We start from the raw sequence: 23,043 nt of genomic DNA, 5'->3' as shown, positions 1-23,043 counted from the left end.
CAGCAATGATCTGATTCTGACGTGCTTGAAATGTGATCTTCATTATCTTATAATAACACAGTCAAAACTGGATCACACTTACGCATGTAAGGCAGTTTTTCTGGGCATGGGAGGTATGGTGAATATGTGAAGTTTTCCGGAAGATACGTTGTTGTTTGAACAAGATAATCACTTGAATTATTGCCTTCAGGATAATCTTGGGAAAAGAGAAAAAAATTACAACCAAAAAATTGCCTTTTGCTTTGCCTCGACAGGAAATACGTCACCTGTTGCTATGAGACGACTATAACATGCAATCTACAAAAGGAATGAAAAGCCTCTGTCTAGAACTGAGACGCACAGCACCCCAGCAACAGACCTCTTGGCACGATTTCCCAGGAGACGTCCAGAGGGCAGCAGGTCCTCAGCCTCGCACACAAACACAGCAGTCTCCTGTGCAACCATCAGAGAACACCTGCTCCCATCCCCACCCTCCCCCGACCCCAGGGCTGAGCCAGAGCTCAGGTGGGAAAGTACACCAGGGAATCCTCTCCACTACCAAATAGCCAAGGGTGCCCTGAAGGACCATGCAGCCACAGGGCACTGCCACCACATCCACACACACAGGGCAGGGGCGAGGTTTGCTCACCGCCTCACATTTCAGCAACAATTTACTCACTCAAACTACTTCTGTTAACACAGCCCACTCTAAACCTTTAAGTTAGTCATTCCCAACAGTCTTTCCCTATCTGTGGGCTGCAGCTTCTGGGGAGCCCTGGTGCTGTTATGATGTTGGGTCCACATCTTTAGAGTCAGTACATTACACAGGGTATAGTGCAGGGGTTACAAGTCCCAAAGTCAAATGCCCGAGTTCAAATCCTTGCTCCAAAACATACCAGCTTTGTGATACAGGGTAGAAGGCAATGGAGTTTCTTATCTATACCTACTTTATATCGTCATATTCCAATGCCAGTAAGATAAATATACACGGTGCCTAGAACAACTTCTGGCCCACTGAATAATTGTGGAGTTTAGACCTTGAGCACCTGATCCAACCTGAGACAGCCACAGCCTGAGGAATTTTTCATTGTGAAACCAAAGACATCTCATTTATTTCTGGAGCAAAGTTCCGAAATGCAAATCCGTGAACCATAGTGTGCTGGTTTCCTTCTCTGCAGAGGAAGCTGGCCTACAGAATGCAATTCACATGCAATGAGTAAGAGATGACGAGATGCAAATAGCTGATGAAACCACTGTCTCCTGGATCACAAACCACGCACCACGGGAAAAGCAGCTCTGCAAGACACACTGGGAACTATGAAGATATTCTTGCCATCTTCACTAATCTCCTCCAGTGACACAGACTGAAAGCTCAGACCCACGAGAAAACAGCAGCACCCCGGAAACTGGATTTGAAGTATGTGAAAAGAGTCTAGGTAAACTAAGGCCCTCCCCATACAACTTTGTGTTACATAAATACTCATCAAGGGGTCAGCATCATGACACAACAGGTTAAGCTGCCCCCTGCAATGTCAGCGTCCCATATGGACACGTGTTTAAGTCCCAGCTGCTCCACTTCCGACCCAGTTCCCTGCTAATGGGCCTTGGTAAAGCAGATGAAGATCGTCCATGTGCTTGGGCCGCTGCATCCACATGGGAGAATCCAGATGGAGTTCTTGGCTCCTGGCTCTGGCCTGGCCCAGTCCTGGCTGTTACAGCCATTTGGGGAGTGAACCAGTGATTGGAAGGTATCTTTCTCTTTCTCCCTCTCTCCCTCCCTTCCCACTCTCTCTTTACCCTGTAACTTTGCCTTTCAAACAAATAAATCTTTTAAAAATAACTAAATACTCATTGGTCACTCACATGGAGACAGAGCTGTCGCCTAAGCCGGACAGCACCGCAGAAGCCATCCATGGAGGAGAGAGCCCATCGAGGCTGCCAAGAAGTTGAAGGAACAAAGGCACAGAGCCCAGTGCCAAGGAAGGGAAAGCCTTGACATTTTGGTAAGAAAAAAAGTAAAACACAAAATAATTCTTAAGAACTAGGTTTCCAAGACTAAAAAAGTCAGATCAAAGGATAAAGTCAAAATAATCTCCCAGAATGTAGGGAGGGGGAAATAATCAATTGGAAAATAGGAGAAAAGGTAATAAAATTTGAGGATTCTTTCAAAAGCCACAAACCCAAATGGTAGGCATTCCAAAAAGAAAAAGAAAAAAAGATCAAATTAATAATCCAGGGAGATTTCTATAGAGGGCCACAATGTCCATGCTGATAGAAACAGGAGAAAAACAGAAACTCCATGATGCTCTTTCGTGACATTTCACAATGCAAAATGACCCTGAAGTCTCCAACAAGAAGAAAACCCAGTCCAAGGACAGTAACCATCATCAGAAAGCAATACCGGAAGAGCTAAGACAATGACACAGGAATTTCAAAGCCCCTCGTAATGAGGCAAATTCATGTGCCTAAAGAGGCAGAAATACTCAACAACAGAGACATGGAAAATCTCCCAAATGGAGGAAAAGGCTTTAACCAGTAGCTTATATAAAAATGGAAAGTTGGCCAGCGTCGCGGCTCACTAGGCTAATCCTCCGCCTTGCGGCGCCGGCCACCGGGTTCTAGTCCCTGTCGGGGCGCCGGATTCTGTCCCGGTTGCCCCTCTTCCAGGCCAGCTCTCTGCTGTGGCCCGGGAGTGCAGTGGAGGATGGCCCAGGTGCTTGGGCCCTGCACCCCATGGGAGACCAGGAGAAGTACCTGGCTCCTGCCATCGGATCAGCATGGTGTGCCGGCTGCAGCACGCTGGCCGCGGCGGCTATTAGAGGGTGAACCAACGGCAAAGGAAGACCTTTCTCTCTGTCTCTCTCTCACTGTCCACTCTGCCTGTCAAAAAAATTAAAAAAAAAAAAATGGAAAGTTCCCACAAAACAAATGTAATCACCACTACGTGACCCAGAAGAACAGAGAAACCACAATGTACGTGCTCAACAACATAAACAAAGTTGATGTGGATTTAAATCAGGATTCGATGATCCCAGGATGGGGTAAAAGAACATGACATTGGGATGTGCTATAAAGCACTGAATGCCCTCCTGTCAAGAAACAGCAGAAAAGGAATGCCCACACCTGTTTTGGATTATGACCCTTTTCTACCTTTTTTTTTTTTAACTTTTATTTAATGAATATAAATTTACAAAGTACGGCTTATGGATTACAATGGCTTCCCCCCCATACCGTCCCTCCCACCTGCAACCCTCCCCTCTCCCACTCCCTCTCCCCTTCCATTCACATGAGGATTCATTTTCGATTCTCTTTATATACAGAAGATCAGTTTAGCATACATTAAGTAAAGATTTCAACAGTTAGCTCCCACACAAACATAAAGTGAAAAATAATAGATGATTTTTTAAATGATGATGAAATCAGAGCAGACCTATTGTCATGTTTAATCCCAGCGAGAGTCAAGTTGGGAATTAATAATTTCTTCTTTTTTTTTTTTTTTTTACAGAAGATCAGTTTAGTATACATTAAGTAAAGATTTCAACAGTTTGCACCCCCATAGAAACACAAAGCGAAATATACTGTTTGAGTACTCATTATAGCATTAAGTCTCAATGTACAGCACATTAAGGACAGAGATCCTACATGAGGAGTAAGTGCACAGTGACTCCTGTTGTTGACTTTACCAATTGACACTCCTGTTTATGGCATCAGTAATCTCCCTATGCTCCAGTCATGAGTTTCCAAGGCTATGGAAGCCTTTTGAGTTCACCGACTCTTATCTTGTTTAGACAAGGTCATAGTCAAAGTGGAGGTTCTCTCCTCCCTTCAGAGAAAGGTACCTCCTTCTTTGAAGACTTGTTCTTTCCACTGGGATCTCACTCACAGAGATCTTTCATTTAGGTTTTTTTTTTTTGTTTTTTTTTTTTGTTTTGTTTTGTTTTTTGTCAGGGTGTCTTGGCTTTCCATGCCTGAAATACTCTCATGGGCTTTTCAGCCAGATCCGAATGGCTTTAGGGCTGATTCTGAGGCCAGAGTGCTGTTTAGGACATCCGCCATTCTATGAGTCTGCTGAGTATCTCGCTTCCCATGTTGGATCACTCTCCCCTTTATTTATTCTATCGGTTAGTATTAGCAGGTACTAGACTTGTTTATGTGCTCCCTTTGACTCTTAGTCCTTTCATTATGATCAATTGTGAACTGAAATTGATCACTTGGACTGGTAAGATGGCATTGGTACATGCCACCTTGATGGGATTAAATTGGACCCTTTTCTACTTTTAAAGATGTAAATGGTGCTTGGGATGCCCACATCCCAAACTGGAGTGCCTGAGTTCAATTCTTGGCTCTGCTTCTGATTCCAGCGTCCTTCTACTATGTACCCTGGGAGACAGAAATCAACGGCTCAAGTACTTGAGTTCCTGACCAAGTACTTGGGTCCCTGTCACCCACATGGGAAACCTGGATGTAGTTCTGTGCTCCTGGCTTCAGTCTAGCCCAACCCCAGCTTTCAGAGGCACTTTGGGAGTGAACCAACAGATGGAAGATTTCTTTCTCTCTGCCTTTCAAATAAGATGAAAAATAAATTAGAAAGAATTTAAAATACATAAAAGTACTACTTCAAATAAAAATTTAAGAAAGTAACAGAGTTTGATTTTCAATATGAATAATGAATGAATAGTTATAACCGTAATACAGATTGGCAATGCTTTTGCATGGAGTAGACAGCTCTCTCACACACACTCCCACGGAGTTTATCTCACAGCTTCTTTGCACAGGCCACCAGAACAAACAGGCTAGTTATATGAACATGATTTTCTCAATCACTTCAGTCAATTGATTTTTATTAAACATCTACTACATACTAGGCATTCATCAGAGCTGGAACTAGATGATAAATAAGGTCATTCCTAGGGATCCATTGCCTTTGCGTGTTCCAAAGATTCATTATCTTATCCTGAGATAGAAAAATACCATCCTTCACATGTGATCCTGAATGTCATGTATTAACTTCATTTTCCTACTCTACAATTAAGAGTACTTTCTTACTCTACATAATTTATTTATTCTTGCCATTAATACTTATACCCTGCCACTTATCCACATGCCCTAATTCTGTAGACGCCTATCTAACTCAAAGCTCTAAATATTTCTCCAAAACAGACGGTTAACAGTTGTTCCTCGGTGACAACAGGAGACACAGAGAATTGCTTCACTTTTATTCTAGGGCTAGAGTAACTGCATCTTTCACAAAAGAACACCGTCATCAGTTTTATCAGCTTCTAAAGAACCAAATTTTTAAATGCCTTAAAGACATGCAATTATCGGTATATTCACTTTCTTTGAACACAAAAGTCTTAGAACTTAAACACGTTATTCTTGGCCATATCATTATAAACAATGAAGGAGCCTAACTCACTGGCACTTACAGAGAGACCTCCATACTCTCACAGGCCTTTGTCCGGCAGCACTATGCCATTCCAATGTATCAGGTTCATAAGTCCATTTGCCACTCAGGTCATTAGTCTGAGCATCTCTTCTAACTGAAATCAAAATGTCTCTTGACTTCTAGCATCTAGTAAAGGGCCTATAGCATTATAGAAACGTACTGCAATTAAACACCTCACAACTGATGACACAGCCAACAGTGGCTTAAGTTTTTGAAGACTACACTGTAATAAACCCATGAAATCATTATTCCTACAATAGTAGTTAGGTGAGCAATGCCCATCAAGGATAACCACCGCTGAGATGAGTTTTCAAGGGCTGTGCGTAACACAGGCATGTGAGAGATGCTACCGTAACCCTGCCGAGGGTAGACATTATTGCATCCCCTCAACTCCCCTGGCTGTGTTCCTCCCTCCCAGAACCACACTCAAAAAAAGAGAAACACAGAAATGAGCACTGCTGGACAGGTCTCCTATTCAACTCCACTGCACCTTTCCACTGAAGGCAAAAGAAGATGGCTGAAGTACACTTCTTTATTTTTCCTGAGTAAGGGCAGCTTAAAATAGGTAGTACAAACTCAGTGAGGGTTCTTGTCTGTTTACTACTAACTTGCTGTGCCAGGTGAGTGGTGTTTGAGGGCCTCACTTTATACATCCATCAAATAAGTAATCGTGCTGGGATACTTTTAAGAAACCTAGCAGCTCTAACATTGCATGACCCTTATCACCTGCTTCAGGAACTCTTCACTGAACATACCTTGTTTTCTTAATTTGCCTGCCCTTGTAGGCTACAAGGAAAAGTGTCATTTGATTATCAGATTCATGATTTCTTTTCAAAAATATGTATCTATTTACATCTCATACTACAAAAAGTCAGGTAACATGTCTAAAATTGCTTTTGTGGGGCCGGCACTATGCCTCACTTGTCTAATCCTCCACCTGTGGCACCGGATCCCATATGGGCGCTGGGTGCTAGTCCTGGTTGCTTCTCTTCCAGTCCAGCTCTCTGCTGTGGCCCGGGAGGGCAGTGGAGGATGGCCCAAGTGCTAGGGCCCCTGCACCCACATAAGAGACCAGGAATAAGCACCTGGCTCCTGGCTTCGGATCGGTGCAGCACCAGCTGTAGCAGCCATTTGGGGAGTGAACCAATGGAAGGAAGACCTTTCTCTCTGTCTTTCTCCCACTGTCTATAACTCTACCTGTCAAATAAATTAAAAAAAAAAAGAAAAATTGCTTTTGTTACATCAAATGTATTTTTATACTCACTACATATTAACTTCCTTCCAAAAATAAAGAAAATGTGAGCTTTGTCTTTCTGGGTCTGGTTTATCTCAGTTCTACCCATTTTATTGCAAACGTCATTCTTTTTTTATGGCTGAGTGATACCCCATCATGTATGCATACCACATTTTCTTTATCTCATCATCAGCTGATGTGTGGAATCACTCTTGGGGTGATTCCACAACTTTGCTATTGTGAACTGAGCTGCCATAAACATGTGAGTGCAGGCAACTCTTTCATGTGCTGATTTCACTTCCTTTGGCTATATTCCCAGAAGTGGGAGAGCTGGGTCACATGATAGATTCATTTTTAGTTCTCTGAGGAATCTCCATACTGTTCTCCATAATGGTTGGAACCTTTTGAATTCCACCAACAGTGCACATATCCTCACCAGCATTTTGTTATTTTTTCAATTTTGGACAACAGTCATTCTAACTGGAGTGAGGCAATACCTCATCGTGGTTTTTATTTGCATTCTTGTGATGGCTAATGATCCTGAGCATTTTTTCATGTGTCTTTTGGCCACTTGCATTGACCCTTAGTGAAATATATTTATAACAATCATAACCTATTTATCATTTAGTGTTAAATTTACAATGAGCCTCTATGTATTCATCCTTTCTCCCCTAAGCTTCAATTAGCTTATCGTACACCTTGTTGGCCATTATTTGCTTGTTGGTAGAAATAACCAACAGCATTATAGAAAACTGGATACGTTTCCATCTCTCCCAGAAATCTGAGGGTCTTTTTGTGTGTATTTTTTTAAAGATTTATTTATTTATTTGAGAGAGAGTTACAGACACAAAGAGGGAGAGACAGAGAACGATCTGCTGTCTTACTTCCCAAATGGCCGCAACTGCCGGAGCTGGGCTGATCAGAATCCAGGAGCTTCTCCCGGGTCTCCCATGCAAGTGCAGGGGCCCAAGCATTTTGGTCAACTTTCACTGTTTTCCCAGGCCACAGCAAAGAGCTGGATCAGAAAAGGAGCAGCCAGGACTCAAACCAGCACCCATATGGGATGCCAGCACTGCAGGTGGAGGCTTAATCCACTTCGCCACAGTGCCAGCCCCTGGACATCCTTTCCCATGTCTCCAATATCCAGTTAAGTAGAAACTCCATTACACGCCAGTGCCACCACAGTTGCAGATTCAGACTCCATCTCCCTTTCTCCTTGGGTAACAGAGCCCCAGTGTCATCCAGGGCATGGTGCGCCCAGCTCTAAGCCTCCACTTCCCAGACCCGTGGCAGGAGGCCATGGGATCAAGTTCTGGCCAGGACGCTGTCTGAAGAAAAACCATATGGGACTTCTGGGAAGACGCTCTAAAAGGGTGTGCCCCATTTGCTCTTCTTCCCTTTCCCTTCCTCCTCCCTACTGGCCCAAGCACAAACAGGAAGAGGACTGGAGTCCTGGCAGCCACGTCGGGCTGCGAGTTAACTGAGAAGCCACACAACAGGGCAGAAGATGAAGAGTGTGTGACAGCAACGTCCCTAACGGATGCCTCCACCACAGCCGCAGTTCCCCAGCATCCACACTTCCTCTATACAGGATCAAAAAGTTTCCTGTGACGAAGCCACCACTGACACTGTTGTGCCTCGGCCACACCCAGACCTAATTCCTAACTGACACAAGTACTGTCTCCGGAGCACAGTTCTGCCATATGAAAAGCTTTCAAAGGTTCACAAAAGACAGGAAACTCTCATCAGAGTAAGCACTAGTTTTTTGGTCTAGAAACTGTAACTTGCTGAGGGGAAGACAGGATTTTTTTTTTACTTGCAGAGTGCTAAAGGGAAAGTTTGTCTTGTTCAAGTAACCATTTTGCCTAACCAAGCTAAACATCCACACATAATGTGGTTTACAAAAAGTTCATGGAAAATGTGTATTATGAACACACTATGCATAGTTTTTTTGTTTTTTGTTTTTTTTTTAATCCCAAGTGCCCTCATATAACCTGTTCATATCCCAGGGGAAAAAAACCTGCTATCACAAAATTTCAGTTCTCAATGATATGAACCCAGTAACCAAAAGATGTTTGATAATTCTTTCAGTCAAAATAAATTTTTCGGAGAGGCTGAGACAGACAGAGATACAAGAAATGGCTTCTATCTGCTGTTTCACTCCCTAAGTGCCCCACAACAGCCAGGGAGCTGCAGCTGGGAGCAGGGACCCAGGACTCCCACACAGCTGGCAAGAACTCAACTACCTGAGCCATCACTCAAGGCATCTCAAAGGAATCTTAACTGCTAGACCAAGTCGCTACCTCCAAACAGATTTTTAATGACCACTGTCACAATCAACTTAGTCAACCAGCACAAGTTCTAAAGAAGCTTGTAAAATGTTTAAATTTATCCTAAAACTGACCTCCTCTTCAGAAGACCCATTCATGCAAAAGACCGGTTAATGAGACTTTTACTGGACTACTAACATGTCACCCATGATGAAAGTCTTCCTAAAAGAAATTTCTTTAAGGTAAGAAATTAAAACAATAGCATTTGATTTGTGGCACCATAAACAAATTAGGCAAATGAGAATGGATTTAGAATGGAAATTAAAAAGCATACAAATGTTACTTACAGTCGTGAATTTTTCAATACAATCTAAAGCTACTACCTATCTTAACAGGCAAGTGAAAAGAAAAATCTATAGTTAGGAGATAGACTTCCTATTATTAGAGAGAGGGGTGGGGTGGAGGTTTATATTGGCACAAAGAACTGCTGACCTGAATTATCTTTAAGTGTTTTAAATGAGAATACAGAGGGTGCAATAACTGAAAATACCATGGAACCTTTTAATATAAGACCTGATAATACTTTGTGAGCCACTGTGGGAACACTGCCCTTGAGACACCTTCGCATTCCTCCATAAGAGTTAAATCTATTTATATCAACTCTGCCAACACTGACTCATTAGCGCAGCCTCTTGGATTAACCTTATGGGATTCTACAGGACATTCTTTTTCCAGACAACATTTTTTAAATTTGAGAGCAGGTACTGATTTCTGGTTTTATAACATTTTTTAACCCCTTAAAAACCCCATAAAATTGCAAATATTCTGTAACTAAAAACAATACCTATTTTCTAGATATGGTTGGGAAAGCATGTCAGGAATTAGAATAAGCATGAAGAGAGATGGTTGCCCAGCTCCTGAAGGTGAATAAATCATTCTGTTTATGGTTAATTTCTTTTCAATAGGTAAATTGAAAAATTATATGGGGCTTTGATATGTTTGTAAGAATAAGCTTAGGTATCTTTGTATGGAATTCTATCCCTTTTGTGACCACACCTGCACACACCCTAAAATGTACAACAGACAATCATCTACCAGCACACTCAGTAGAGATGCATGCACATTTAACAGAGCTACATGGCGGCAAAACCAGAGTTTCAAAGCTCTGGCTTACTGCGTAATGGTTACAAGAGTAAGCAGCAGAAGCAAAGCGAGGTTAGCAGAAAGCACTCTTACCTGTACCGTTGAGGGTAGTGTTTTTATTTGTGTACAGCCTGATCATATGTCCTATTGTTTTCACATTTTCTCTCAACATTATACCTCGAGCTTGTACCATAAAGAGATACGTGTTGGCTATAAAAGAAAAAAGAGATACAGGATGTCACGACTCAGTTAGTTTTATTTAATAACATTCAGAATTAGGGAAGTGCCCAAACAACATCAACCGACTCAATTAACATGTCCAAAAGAACACAATTTATAAAATTACTATTTTCCAACACAAAACTTGTAAAACCAGTATTTTAAAACAAAAATGACAGCTTGGTTTTCTGTTGTTGAGTCTTTTGAGAAATGGGCAAATGATTTCAATAGACAGTTCTCAAAAGAAGAAATACAAATATAGGGAGAAATGCTCAACATCACTAGCCATCAGGGAAATGTAAATCAAAACCACAATGAGGTATCACCTCGCCCCTGTCAGAATGGCTAAAATCCAAAATAGAGAGTAACAAATGCTGGCAAGGATGTGGAGAAAGGGGAACACTTACACATTATTGGTGGGAGTGTAAATTAGTGCAGCCACTGTGGAAAACAGTGTAGAGATTTCTTCAAAAACTAGAAATAGACTTGCCATATGAATCAGCAATCCCACTACTGGGCATATACCCCAGAGACTTGAACACAATGTATCAGAGAGATACCAGCACCACCATGTGTATAGCAGCACTGTTCACAATAGCCAAAATTTGGAACCAGCCGAGGTGTCCATCATTAGATGAATGGATAAAGGAAATGTGGTATATATACACAAGGGAATATTATTCAGCTTTATTTAAAAAAAAAAAAAAAGAATGAAATCCTGCCACTTGCAACAAATGGTTGGAAAGAAGGACATTATGTTGAGTGAAACAAACCAGATACAAAAAGACAAATATCCCATGTTCTCCCTTACATGTGGGAACTAAAATTTTTAAAAAGGCAAAAAAAAAAAAAGGAAAGAAAGACATGTTTGTGTGTGTGCAAATATAGTTTTGTAAAACTTTGTTTTATACCTTTGCAAAATCAGTGGTTAAAAATCTTATACTATGGCCAGTGCCACGGCTCACTTGGCTAATCCTCCGCCTGCAGCGACAGCACCCCAGGTTCTAGTCCCAGTTGGGGCACCGGATTCTGTCCCGGTTGCTCCTCTTCCAGTCCAGCTCTCTGCTGTGGCCTGGGAAGGCAGTGGGGGATGGCCCAAATGTTTGGGCTCTGCATCCGCATGGAAGACCAGGAGGAAGCACCTGGCTCCCGGCTTCAGATTGGCACAGCGCGCTGACCGTAACGGCCATTTGGGAGGTGAACCAACGGAAGGAAGACCTTTCTCTCTGTCTCTCTCTCTCACTGTCTAACTCTGCCTGTCAAAAAAAAAAAAAAAATCTTATACTACTATAGTTTTAATGACCTGTGATTACTTTAAAATTCACTGTATATGGTGATATGGTCATTTTTCCACTCAATAATTGTTTATAGCCATTGTCTATATTCCCACTAAACTATGCTCTTTTTGCTTTTTACTTGCTAAATTTTTTATCCAATGAAGTATTAAGACTTCTTACTAATCGTAAATTTAAAATATGTTGTCTCATAAACTAAAAAAAGGGAGAAGGAAAGAGAGTAGGAGGGGAAGGATATATCATTATGTTCTTAGAACTGTATATACAAATCACATTGAAGCTGTTAAAAACTAATTAAAAATAAACAAGTAAATAGAAATTCTTAGGAAAAACAAAAAATGCAAAACAGTAATATCCACTGATCAAATGAAACAAAATACAAATGGAAATATAGGGAACCTCGTTACCAATAAATGATTTTCTATTGTAAAATATATGTTCTTAGAAATTTCTAAAAGGCATTTTGTTATAAGTACTCAATCCTATTATTACAAAAATTCACTTTTTCTATTCTGCATTAATTGCCTCAAACCAAAACTCCGCGAATGGATTCCTTATTTAATAGCAAACATATCCCAAATTGGCACAACAGCTAACACTACGTTCTTACAGTGGATCCTGCAAATTCTCAGTGTGTGTGTGGCAGAGGATCTATTATTGAAATGGAGCCCCTAATGCTAATGCCTTTGATGGAGACCCTAGTCTGTCTCCCTTAGCTTGCAGTTCCCAAGTCTTCACTTTGGTTGTTACAATTCAACTCCTTACTATAGGTTAACTCATGAAGTTAAGGGTATGGTGCCTGGGTCAGGTGGGGCCCCACAAAGCCCCAGCTCACCAGCTCCTCAGTTTTTCCCCTCTAAACTTAACATCTTAAAGCTAGAGTCTATTTTGAGATGCTTCACAGGAACCCCAGGCTCTGATCAAACAGAGTTAATAACCAGTCTCCTCTCAGACCCCAGACAGACGGGGCCCACTTGGCCATCTCAGCATTCTCAGAACACACCAGATGCCCTACTGCAACAAATCAAAGGAAAGTCACAGCACTGTGCAACAACCAGAGACCCACAAATGACCTGGTCAAGATCTACTCAACCCTGAATTTAATCTGTAAGATTCACCACACTACCATCATTAACCCTGAGGGCAGACACAGCTGCTGATCCCTCCTTCTGCACATCACAAAATAAACTCCTACTTCCTTCCACTATCCAGTGTCGGGGAGGGGCTGGCTGTATGCAGGATGAGTGGACCCAGGTGCAGGGGCTCTACAGCAGAATCAACATCGACTTTGGTGATGTCTCTCCCACGTGTTAACTTCTTGAACTTTTATGGTTCCTTTCAAACACAAACCTACCTATCAGGATTATAAAAGCAAAGGAAATCAAAATCAATGTGCATTTGAAGGTTGGCCACTTTAATTATTTAGGATAAACATTCAAAGTTAGGCACCTAATTTCTTCCTCTGGAACAAACTGGTAAGTTTTCAGAGATTCCAAGAACTTCTGAGAAATCCTGCCTCTTCACATAGGACTGGGACTGAAGTCAGAAGACCGTCCCAGGTCCTGATTCTGCCAGTGCAATGCAGAACCCTGGACAGCTCACTGGATCCATCTCCTCAATTTATAAAGGCAGAATTGCACTAGGTATCCTGTGAAACCTTTCCATACTAAATTCTCTAATCAAAAAGCAAACACACACACACACACACACTCCATCCAGATGAGGGTCAGAGGCTTGTGGCAAAGCCAAGAAGCAACCAGATCCCACCAACAACTCTTTTCACTTAAGATAAGCTGCCTTGAGCAAGTAACGACACCACAAAAAATGAGTGCTGAATGCTGAATGGAAGCACCAAGAACGCCAACTAATGTTCTGGCCCTGCTCTACTTCCAAGACAGGACAGCGAGATGAACAAAATGCAGTATTTACCATCTCCTTTCCTATTTCATATGTAAACGTGAACTTGCTCAAAGTACAAATGAGCAGAGCATAAATAAAACAGTAAGGAAACTGAGTACAATAACACTTTTTTTTTAGCCTTCAGTCCTTAAGAGAAACAAAAATCCAGGTTTTACATCAGCTTTACCTCACTCAATTTCAAAAGCACATCTACACGTTTTCTAGAAAACAGTCATAATAACTAAACTTGTTTAACTTGAATTTATTATACTGGTTACAAGCAGCATAAGGTTTTATTGTATTTCTGCACTTGAGCGGACTCTGAAGAATGAAGGGGGCAGGCATTTGCTATAACAGTTAAACTGCCACTTGGGATGTCCATATCCTTATCCGAGTGCCTGGTTCAAGTCCCAGCTTCCTACTCATGTGCATCTTGGAAGGCACTCTATGATGGCTCCGTGGGCCCCTGCTGTCCACTTGGGAGATCCAGATGGAGTTCTAGGCTCCTGGCTTCTGCCTGGCCCAACCATGGCTGTTGGAGGCATTTGGGAAGAAAACTAATGGATGCAAGATTCCCATCTCTCTGCCTTTCAAATAAATGGAAATAGGGGCCAGTGCTATGGCATAGCAGGTAAGGCTACCACCTGCAGTGCTGGCATTCCATACCACCTCCAGTTCAAGTCCTGGCTGCTCCACTTCCAATCCAGCTCTTTGCTATGGCCTGGGAAAGCAATGGAAGATGGCCCAAGTCCTTGGGCCCCTGCACCCATGTGGGAGACCCAGAAGAATCTCCTGGCTTCGGGTTGGCACAGCTCCAGCTATTGTAGCCATTTGGGGAGCAAACCAGTAGATGGAGGAACTTTCTCTCTCTGTCTCTCTACCTCTCTGTGTAACTCTGCCTTTCAAATAAAATAATCTTTTTTTAAAAAAATGAAAATAAATTCTCAAATGGAGAAAGATGATGAAGATGATGAAGATGAAAAAGAAAACTCAAAGAATAGCCAACCAAAAAAGTGTAAAGGTGTTCAAAAAAAGCCAAACCAACATTAATTCTACCTAATCCAACATTTGAAGTTCAACTTAAATGATGCAGGGGGTAAGTATTCATTTGATGGATCAATAATGCCAACTGGTTGATGGCACCCCAGATTACTGAATCCCAAAGTTATATATGAAATGTCTTATCAGTGACATGAACATCTCAGGTTTGTTCTACAACAAATGATAGAAAGCAGGCCTGCCATGGAGTAGCAGAACCAAGCGAAGGGTTAGAAACCCACATGACACCAGCCTGGGCAAGGAGATACAAGAACACACGAGCATCACTGTGCAACCTAAAAGCATAATTTTTAGGTAACAAAACTAACCAGAAAAAAAAAATTACTGATGGCACCTGGTGCCAAAAGTGAATTCTTTGCCAAAGGGTGCATTGGGTATTCATCAACTAGATGGAGGGAAAAAAAAATAAAGGAGGACACCAAGTTCTCCAAATGGAGAATCTATTAGTTTATTTTAAATCACATGCAGCTAATTGAGTTACAGTCCTTAGGTTAATGGTCCTCATGGGTTTAATCCCTAAAGAACTAAACCCATTAGGAAATCAGCTGTGTTTAAATACAATGTTGTTAACAGGAAGAAAGCAATGTGTCAAAGTGCTGCAAGGCACACTAAACAAATCAGCATGAGAATGTCCAACTTCCAAATATAACAGAACTACATTCATGCAGCCAACAAATATTTGCTAGTTACCATTAATATAAAACGCAATGTCATACTGGTAAGCTTTTATGGGAAATCCTGATCTGAGTTTTATTCCAATTTATAAGAAATTATATTTCATAAAACAAGTAACGAAATCTTTCCCAGGCTCTCAGATCTCGAGACCACACACAAACACAATAAAACTACCACTGCTAAGTAAAAAATGATATGTTTCTTTAAGTTCATTTTCTATTTCTCTCTGCACTATCGGTAAAATTCTATCTTATTTACCACTTCTGCTTTCCAGGATGAAAAAATCTACAACAATTAAAACATTTTTAAAACCTTCAAAAAATTAAATGGATGAGTGCTTCCAGGTACCCCAGCCTGGGTCTGGGAGGGAAGAAGTTTCCGACCTTGCCTCACTGTCCACCTAGACAAATGCAGTGACTTATCTGCTCTCCCATAGTCCCCAGCAGCTCTGACCAAGGAAAGCCGCATTCAGTGCTCCAGAACAGGAGAACACCAGTATGCACGGCTCTGGATGTATTCCCTGGGCTTTGAAGGGCTCGACTACAGCTTCACGATTCTGACGCCCATGTTTCTAACTGCTCAGACACTGCTGCAGTTTCCAGGTCATTTAACCAGAGGGAAGTGAGTCGCAGATTTTCTGAGGGAGACTATGCTGGTCAGGTGACCTAACATCAGTTATACATACAGGACTGAAGCTAAGAAGTGCTAGAAATACAACTGGAGGAAACACTCGCATGGGTGGTGAATTACCAGAAAAAAAGATTATCTAGAAGGTAATGACCTAACACATGGAGACAGACCTCAGAAGGCACAAAGATGAAAGAGCCCAAACGAATTCATTCCAGTTTGAACGCAGAGAAGAAGCTAATGGATTAAAAGTGAGGGGTGGCTCAACCATGTCAATGCAGCAGAGGACAGAATTTAAAAACTTAAAAATTATAGATTAAAAAGTTTAAATCTAATACACTTAATATATTCTGCCACACATCCTTAGACATGCTTTGCATATACCAACTTATTTAACCCTTAGAAGAAACCTTATACATGACAGGTGTTATTATTCCCATATAAATAAATCAAGGCACTGAGTTAGATAATTTATCCAAGATCAGCTATTAGTTAACTCTTTACCATCATACCATTTAGCCTGTTAAAAATGCTATTAGGAGCAGGCAGCAGTGTGGCATCACAAGGTAAGCCACCACACCTGCGATGCCAGCATCCCTCTGGTTCAAGTCCAGCTGTTCCACTTCTGATCCAACTCCCTGCTAACGCTCCTGGGAAAGCAACAAAAGATGGCCCAGGCCCCTGCCATCTACATGGGAGACCTGGATGATGCTCCTAGCCTCAGCATGGTCCAGCCCTGGATGTTGTAGTCATTTAGGGAGTGAATCAATGGATGGAAGCGTGTGCACTCTGTGTGTGTGTGTGTGTGTGTGTGTATGTGTGTGTCTCCCTTTCAAATAAATAAACCCTTTAAAAATTATATTAGGGGGCTGGCACTGTGGCATAGCAGATTAAGCCACGGCCTGCAGCGCCGGATTCCCATATGGGTACCAATTCAAGTCTGGCTGCTCCACTTCCTATCCAGCACCGTGCTAATGTGCCTGGGAAAGCAGCATAGGATGGCTCAAGTCCCTGGGCCCCTGCACCCACGTGGGAGACTTGGAATTAGCTCCTATCTCCTGACTTTGGCCTGGCACAGCCCCAGTCGTTGCAACCACTTGGGGAGTGAACTAGTGGATGCAAGATCTCTCTGTGTGTCTCTCCTTCTCTAACTACCTTACCAAAAAAAAAAAAAAATGCTATTAGGAGCTCACCTCCTACTTGCAAGCAAGTAGTTTCAAGGAAGTAATGGGAATTAAAGGAAATTGGTAAACAGCTCAGTGGACAATGACAAAGTGAAAGCGCACAGTTTCAGAAAGCACAGCCAGTGACTAACAGGGTCAAGGAAAGGCTTCCTGGGAGAGGAAGTGCCCAAGCGTGCGTATGGCATGAGTGGAAGAAGCCAGAGGAATGCGTGTGTAATTTAAGGCTCTAAAAGAAGAGGAAGGAGAGAAAAGAACAATACTACAGATGGGAGAGGACAACACAGGCACTGAGGTGCACAAGTGCAGGCCACGGCCCAGAAACAGCAATCTTACTTGAGCAGAATTTGGTAACAATGGAAAATAAGAGCTCCAAGTGGATAGGTGATGTGAAACAAACAGAATGGCGGGTAAGAAGCTAGAGATCATCATGAGGATAAGATGTGGAATCAGACCGAGATGAGAAGGAGCCAGAAGGTGAAGAAGGCTGTGGTCTGAACAGGTGCATCAAAGGTGGGCCACAGCTGTGTGCCAGGGCATGGCCATGCAGGGTCAGGACAAAGACCAAGACTGCACTCCTGATGGGCGTCCACTGGGATGGCCGTGGGGGACAGAGCAGACTGGGAGCATTCAGAACTGAGCACCAACTGCCTCATTCTTCCAGGGATGCAGGATGTTGGAGGGCCAAGGTTTCTAACGAGAAGGAAATGAATAAAGATCTACGGAGTACCAACTCCATCTAGGCACAGAGCTTAAGACTACACATAATCACATGCGCAAATGCAGATTTAACCATACTTCATTCAGTTCTTACAATCACCTGTAGTAGGTTGAATAAAGGCTCCCTCAGAGATATGTCCACACCCTAACTCCCAGAACCTCTGTGCCTGTCGCCTTATGTGGAAAGCGGTCTTGGAACACGTAACCAAATAATCTTGAGATGAGACCATCCTGGATCATCTGAGTGGGCCCTAACTCCAGTGGCAAGTGCTCTTATAAGAGAAATGGGGGCTGGCGCCATGGCTCACTAGGCTAATCCTCCGCCTTGCGGCGCCGGCACACCAGGTTCTAGTCCCGGTCGGGGCGCCGGATTCTGTCCCGGTTGCCCCTCTTCCAGGCCAGCTCTCTGCTGTGGCCAGGGAGTGCAGTAGAGGATGGCCCAAGTCCTTGGGCCCTGCACCCCATGGGAGACCAGGATAAGTACCTAGCTCCTGCCATCGGATCAGCGCGGTGCACTGGCCGCAGTGCGCCAGCCGCGGCGGCCATTGGAGGGTGAACCAACTGCAAAAGGAAGACCTTTCTCTCTGTCTCTCTCTCTCACTGTCCACTCTGTCAAAAAAAAAAAAAAAAAAGAGAGAGAGAGAGAGAGAAATGGGAAGGGGGATTTCAAACACCGGCCTTCAGAACTGTGAGAAAATACATGTCTGTGTTTCTAAGCCACTCCATGTGTGCTAATTTGTCAGGAAATCCTGGGGGACTAATACATCACCCCAGGAGAGGCACAACGTTCCCCATGACAAGACCAGACAGCAAACTCAGAAGCAAGGTAGACAGGTAGAATTGAAAATTTGGGATTCAGACATAGTTCTGAATGACACTGAGGAACGGCCATTTGGAAGAAGCAATGGTTCAAAGTCACAATAGAAAGCGAACAGGACAAGAAACAGAGAAGTCCTCCATGTAAAAACTTATGACAATGTGACTTCAATTAACGCAAGGAGCAGACAGAAGCCAGAAGGGATTTGTAAAAGTTACAGAAGGGGCCAACATTGTGCCACAGCAGGTTAAGCTGCCCCCAGCAATGCCAGCATCCCATATAGCCACTGGTTCAAGTTCCAGTTGCTCCACTTCCAATTCAGTTACCTGCTAATGTGCCTGGGAAAGCAGAGGAAGATGAACCAAGTGGTTGGGTCCCTGCCAGCCATGTGGAAAACCCAGATGGAGTTTCAGGCTCCCGGGTTTGGCCTGTCCCAGCCCAGGCCACTGCAGTCATTTGGGGAGTGAACCAATTAATGGCAGATCTGTGTGTGTGTGTGTGCGTGTGTGTGTCCCTCTCTGTAACTCTGCTTTTCAAATAAACAAATCTTTAAAAAAAGAAAAAGATTAAGAACATTCTTTTTTTTTAAAAAGTTACAAGCCGGCACCATGGCTCACTAGGCTAATCCTCCGCCTGCGGCGCCGGCACACCGGGTTCTAGTCCCGGTCGGGGCGCCGGATTCTGTCCTGGTTGCCCCTCTTCCAGTCCAGCTCTCTGCTGTGGCCCAGGAGTGCAGTGGAGGATGGCCCAAGTGCTTGGGCCCTGCACCCGCATGGGAGACCAGGAGGAATCACCTGGCTCCTGGCCTTGGATCAGCACAGCGCACCAGCCGCAACACGCCAGCCATAGCAATCACTTGGCAGGTGAACCAACGGAAAAAGTAAGACCTTTCTCTCTCTCTCTCTCTCTCTCACTGTCTAACTCTGCCCGTCAAAAAAAATTTTTTTTTAAAAGTTACAGGAAGGAAATGATCTCTTATATGACTATAAAATATGTAAAGAAATGAATAATACAGGAAAAAAAGCAAAACACTACTTACGTATGTCTCTCACTGATACTCACTACAGATATCCAAGTCAGGTATCTCTGAATTTCTAAGAATTCACAAAAATCCTCTGTGGTAGCTATTTCAGATTATTATTTTCCTCCCATATTTAGTTTCTTGCTTAATAAAGCCCCAGAAATTACTCATCCTTGCTGGTAAAGAAAAATATATTATCTCCAACAACAATGTAAAACCTAAGATTAGGCCAGACTACACACGAAATGTTGTCTATACTTCCCCAAGACTATGTTAATGCTCAGATTAAAAAAAAAAAAAAAAAAAAAAAAAAAAAAAAAAAAAAAACTGAAGCTCTGCCAGGTTGGTAACCAATTCCTTTTATGTCAAAGTACAATTTAAACAGAGGCTCTTACCATGGTAGCAACAAATCCAAGCCAGGTATGGGTCAAGGATATCTACGGTGCAAATAGTTACCAATGTGTAATATCCTCCTGTTCACCTTTCCAGTCAGTCACAGCAGACTTACAAATAAAAGAGAATGAATGAACTCTGTTCAGAGTCCCATTTTACCCAGCAGTAATCAATAAAATGATGACATGTTGTGGTTATGATCTGCAGCCTGCAGGCGAGGACCTGAAACAGACCCATATCAACATGCATGCCTACCAGTTACTGAGCAACACCAAAAATAAGGGCCCTGAGGATTCTCTGCGAAGAACCAAGATTGTGAAGAGGCACAAATGGCCTCTACACAGAAGTGCCACAACCAGACCATCAGTTCACCCTGACGTACATGTAGCTGACCATTCAAAAAGCAGGCTCTGAAGCTAGCAACTTAAAAACACCAACAAAAGGAAGCTCTCAGCCTTGGCACTTGTTAATTCACTCTATTATTCACTTAAACACATTGCTTCTTTAAAGCATTACAGGAGGGGCAGACATGTGGCACATGGGTTAATCTGCTGCTTGCCACATGGGCATCCCATTTGGGGTGCAGGTTCACTCCTAGCTATATTGCTTCTAACCCAATTTCCTACTAATGCATTCTGGCAGGCAGCAGATGATGGTTCAAGGGCTTGGAGCCCTGCCATCTGCATGGGAGCCCCAAGTGGACATCCAGACTCCTGGCTGCAGACTGGCGCAGTCTCAGTCATTGTGGGCATTCAGAGAGTGAACCAACAGATGGACAATCAAGATGTCAGTATCTCTTTCCAATAGATGACAATAATTAAAAAATAAGTGTTTTTTTTTTAAAAATGAAATATTGTAGGAATTTTAAGTTATAAACTACACTGGGGGAAAAGGCAGAATCAGGAGGAAATGAGGGAATGAGGGAAGGAAGAACACAGGGAATTAAACCGATTTTTAAAATCTAATCAGGAAACTCGGCTGGTGCCGCAGCTCACTAGGCTAATCCTCCGCCTTGCGGTGCCGGCACACCGGGTTCTGGTCCAGGTTGGGGCACCGGATTCTGTCCCAGTTGCCCCTCTTCCAGGCCAGCCCTCTGCTGTGGCCAGGGAGTGCAGTAGAGGATGGCCCAAGTGCTTGGGCCCTGCACCCCATGGGAGACCAGGATAAGTACCTGGCTCCTGCCATTGGATCAGCGCGGTGCGCCAGCCACAGTGCGCCGGCTGCGGCAGCCATTGGAGGGTGAACCAACGGCAAAAGGAAGACCTTTCTCTCTGTTTCTCTCTCTCTCTCACTGTCCACTCTGCCTGTCAAAAAATAAAAAAATAAAAAAAAATCTAATCAGGAAACTCAACAACTTTACAGATTAAGAGATCAAAGCATAAGCAAACATGCCTAGGAAACACCACACAACTGTTTAAAGTCAGTGGTTTCAGAGTACATTCAGTGAATGCAAAATGAATCGCTATCCATTTGAAAGCTTTATTGAAATGAGCAAAATTAAAGTGAGGACTATTTGAACTAAGTTTTATGATCACTGCCAATTTCCTTGTGTTTTCACAATTAAAATACCATTTGAAATTTCAACTAATTTATCTATAAAGGAAAATGACCTGAAAGTGTAAGAAGGGACACTGAATGGGAAATGAATTTTAAACCAGTAAACAAGGCACCTTATAATTCTCTACCTTCATTTCTTGATTTCTTGATTCAAAGAAAAATAAAGTCCATTTTTTCTTCCTATGAGTCAAATGGGAAATTATAATATAATTAAAAGTTATAATTTCTGAGCAACTAACTTATCAGAGAAGCAATATACATATGTTTTTTATAAAATTGTATTAAGAGTAGCAAGCTTCAAACATGTAAAAAAAAAAGGCTATAACATGTCAATCAAGATTTCATGTTATAGCAATAAACCTCCTAGAGCTACTTAGAGATACCACTGTAAAGATTTTATACTGTTCTAACCAATTGCAAGGAAATTTTATCTTTTAAATTCTTTCCCTTGGGTAACATACAATGCCATATGCTTTAACAACTTCTAATAATCCTAAGTGAATGACACTGTATCTTTCTAATGACCAGTGCAGAACACATGCCCCTACGGTCAAGAGCAGGGTACCTGTCCATTTCCCTTCCAAAGAAGTTCTTCATCATGACCGCCAGCCACCTCTATGTAGAGACAAAGGTGAGATCACATGATTTACAATTATTAAATTGTACATATTAAACATTAATAATTTACAATTGTTATTATTGGAAGAGCAGCTCTATCTAGCACTTCAATTCTTTCCCCCACCATCTGGGTGTTTTCAGAAACACAGTTCCAGAGCTGCAAAACTGCCCAGAGTATGTGTTAGAAACGAATCAGAATCACCAAAACCAAAATCTCTGGTGATACGACCAGGGAAATACGCTTATTAAAGCGTATCATAAGCTTAAGCACATTCATCTCTGAAAACCATGGCTTATAGTGATTCTCAAAACATAACTAATAGCCAAACGGGGAAATCCGCCTTCCATAGTAGTTTAGTTGGTATTACAAACTTTCTGTTACACAGTTTCCTAACAAAGACACAATTCATTCAGACATAGAAAATCTGTGTTTTCATGGTGCCAAACACTTAGACTATCTTAATTAGCCATGACAATAAGGATGAGAGCAAAAAGCTACATTTATTTTGCTTCCAGGAAAAAAAAAGTTAATTACAAATTTAAGATTTAAAATTATACTATATTTCTAAACATTTTCTAGTATTTTTAAAAAGATTTATTTATTTGAAAGAAAGAGTTAGAGAGAGGGAGAGAGAGATCTGGTTCACTCTCCAAATGGTTGCAATGGCCAGGATGGTAAGGTCAAAGTCAGGAGCCAGGAACTCCATCTGGGTCTTCCATGGAGGTGCAGGGGTCGAAGCACTTGGGCCATCATCCTCTTCTGCTCTCCCAGGCACATCAGTAGAGAGCTGGATTGGAAGTGGGGCAGCCACTGTTCATACGGGGTACCTGCGTCACAGGTGGCAGCTTAACCTGCAGCGTGACAACTCAGGTCCTTCCCTAAACATTCT

At 42.5% G+C, this 23,043-nt stretch overlaps 1 protein-coding gene across 5 annotated transcripts in view; it reads right to left on the bottom strand.

Annotated features, from left to right (window-relative positions):
- The window catches only part of B4GALT6 (beta-1,4-galactosyltransferase 6), a 73,280-nt gene that overhangs the window by 38,985 nt on the left and 11,252 nt on the right, over positions 1-23,043 (bottom strand). For 3 of the 5 annotated variants that reach the window (XM_089305221.1, XM_002713488.6, XM_070050354.2), the window contains exons 2-3: positions 10,166-10,282; positions 83-196 (exon numbers count right to left, since the gene is read on the bottom strand). In XM_089305221.1, coding sequence (XP_089161347.1) covers positions 83-196; positions 10,166-10,265 — 214 coding nt within the window. In that variant the 5' untranslated portion in view covers positions 10,266-10,282. The remainder of the gene's footprint in view (positions 1-82; positions 197-10,165; positions 10,283-23,043) is intronic. The other 2 variants (XM_089305222.1, XM_089305220.1) reach the window with 1 other exon arrangement.

Source organism: Oryctolagus cuniculus, chromosome 10 (genome assembly GCF_051225735.1).
Source record: "Oryctolagus cuniculus isolate XC-2025 breed Fujian yellow rabbit chromosome 10, ASM5122573v1, whole genome shotgun sequence".
Lineage (NCBI taxonomy): Eukaryota > Metazoa > Chordata > Mammalia > Lagomorpha > Leporidae > Oryctolagus > Oryctolagus cuniculus.
This window is presented reverse-complemented; position numbering and strand designations above follow the sequence as displayed.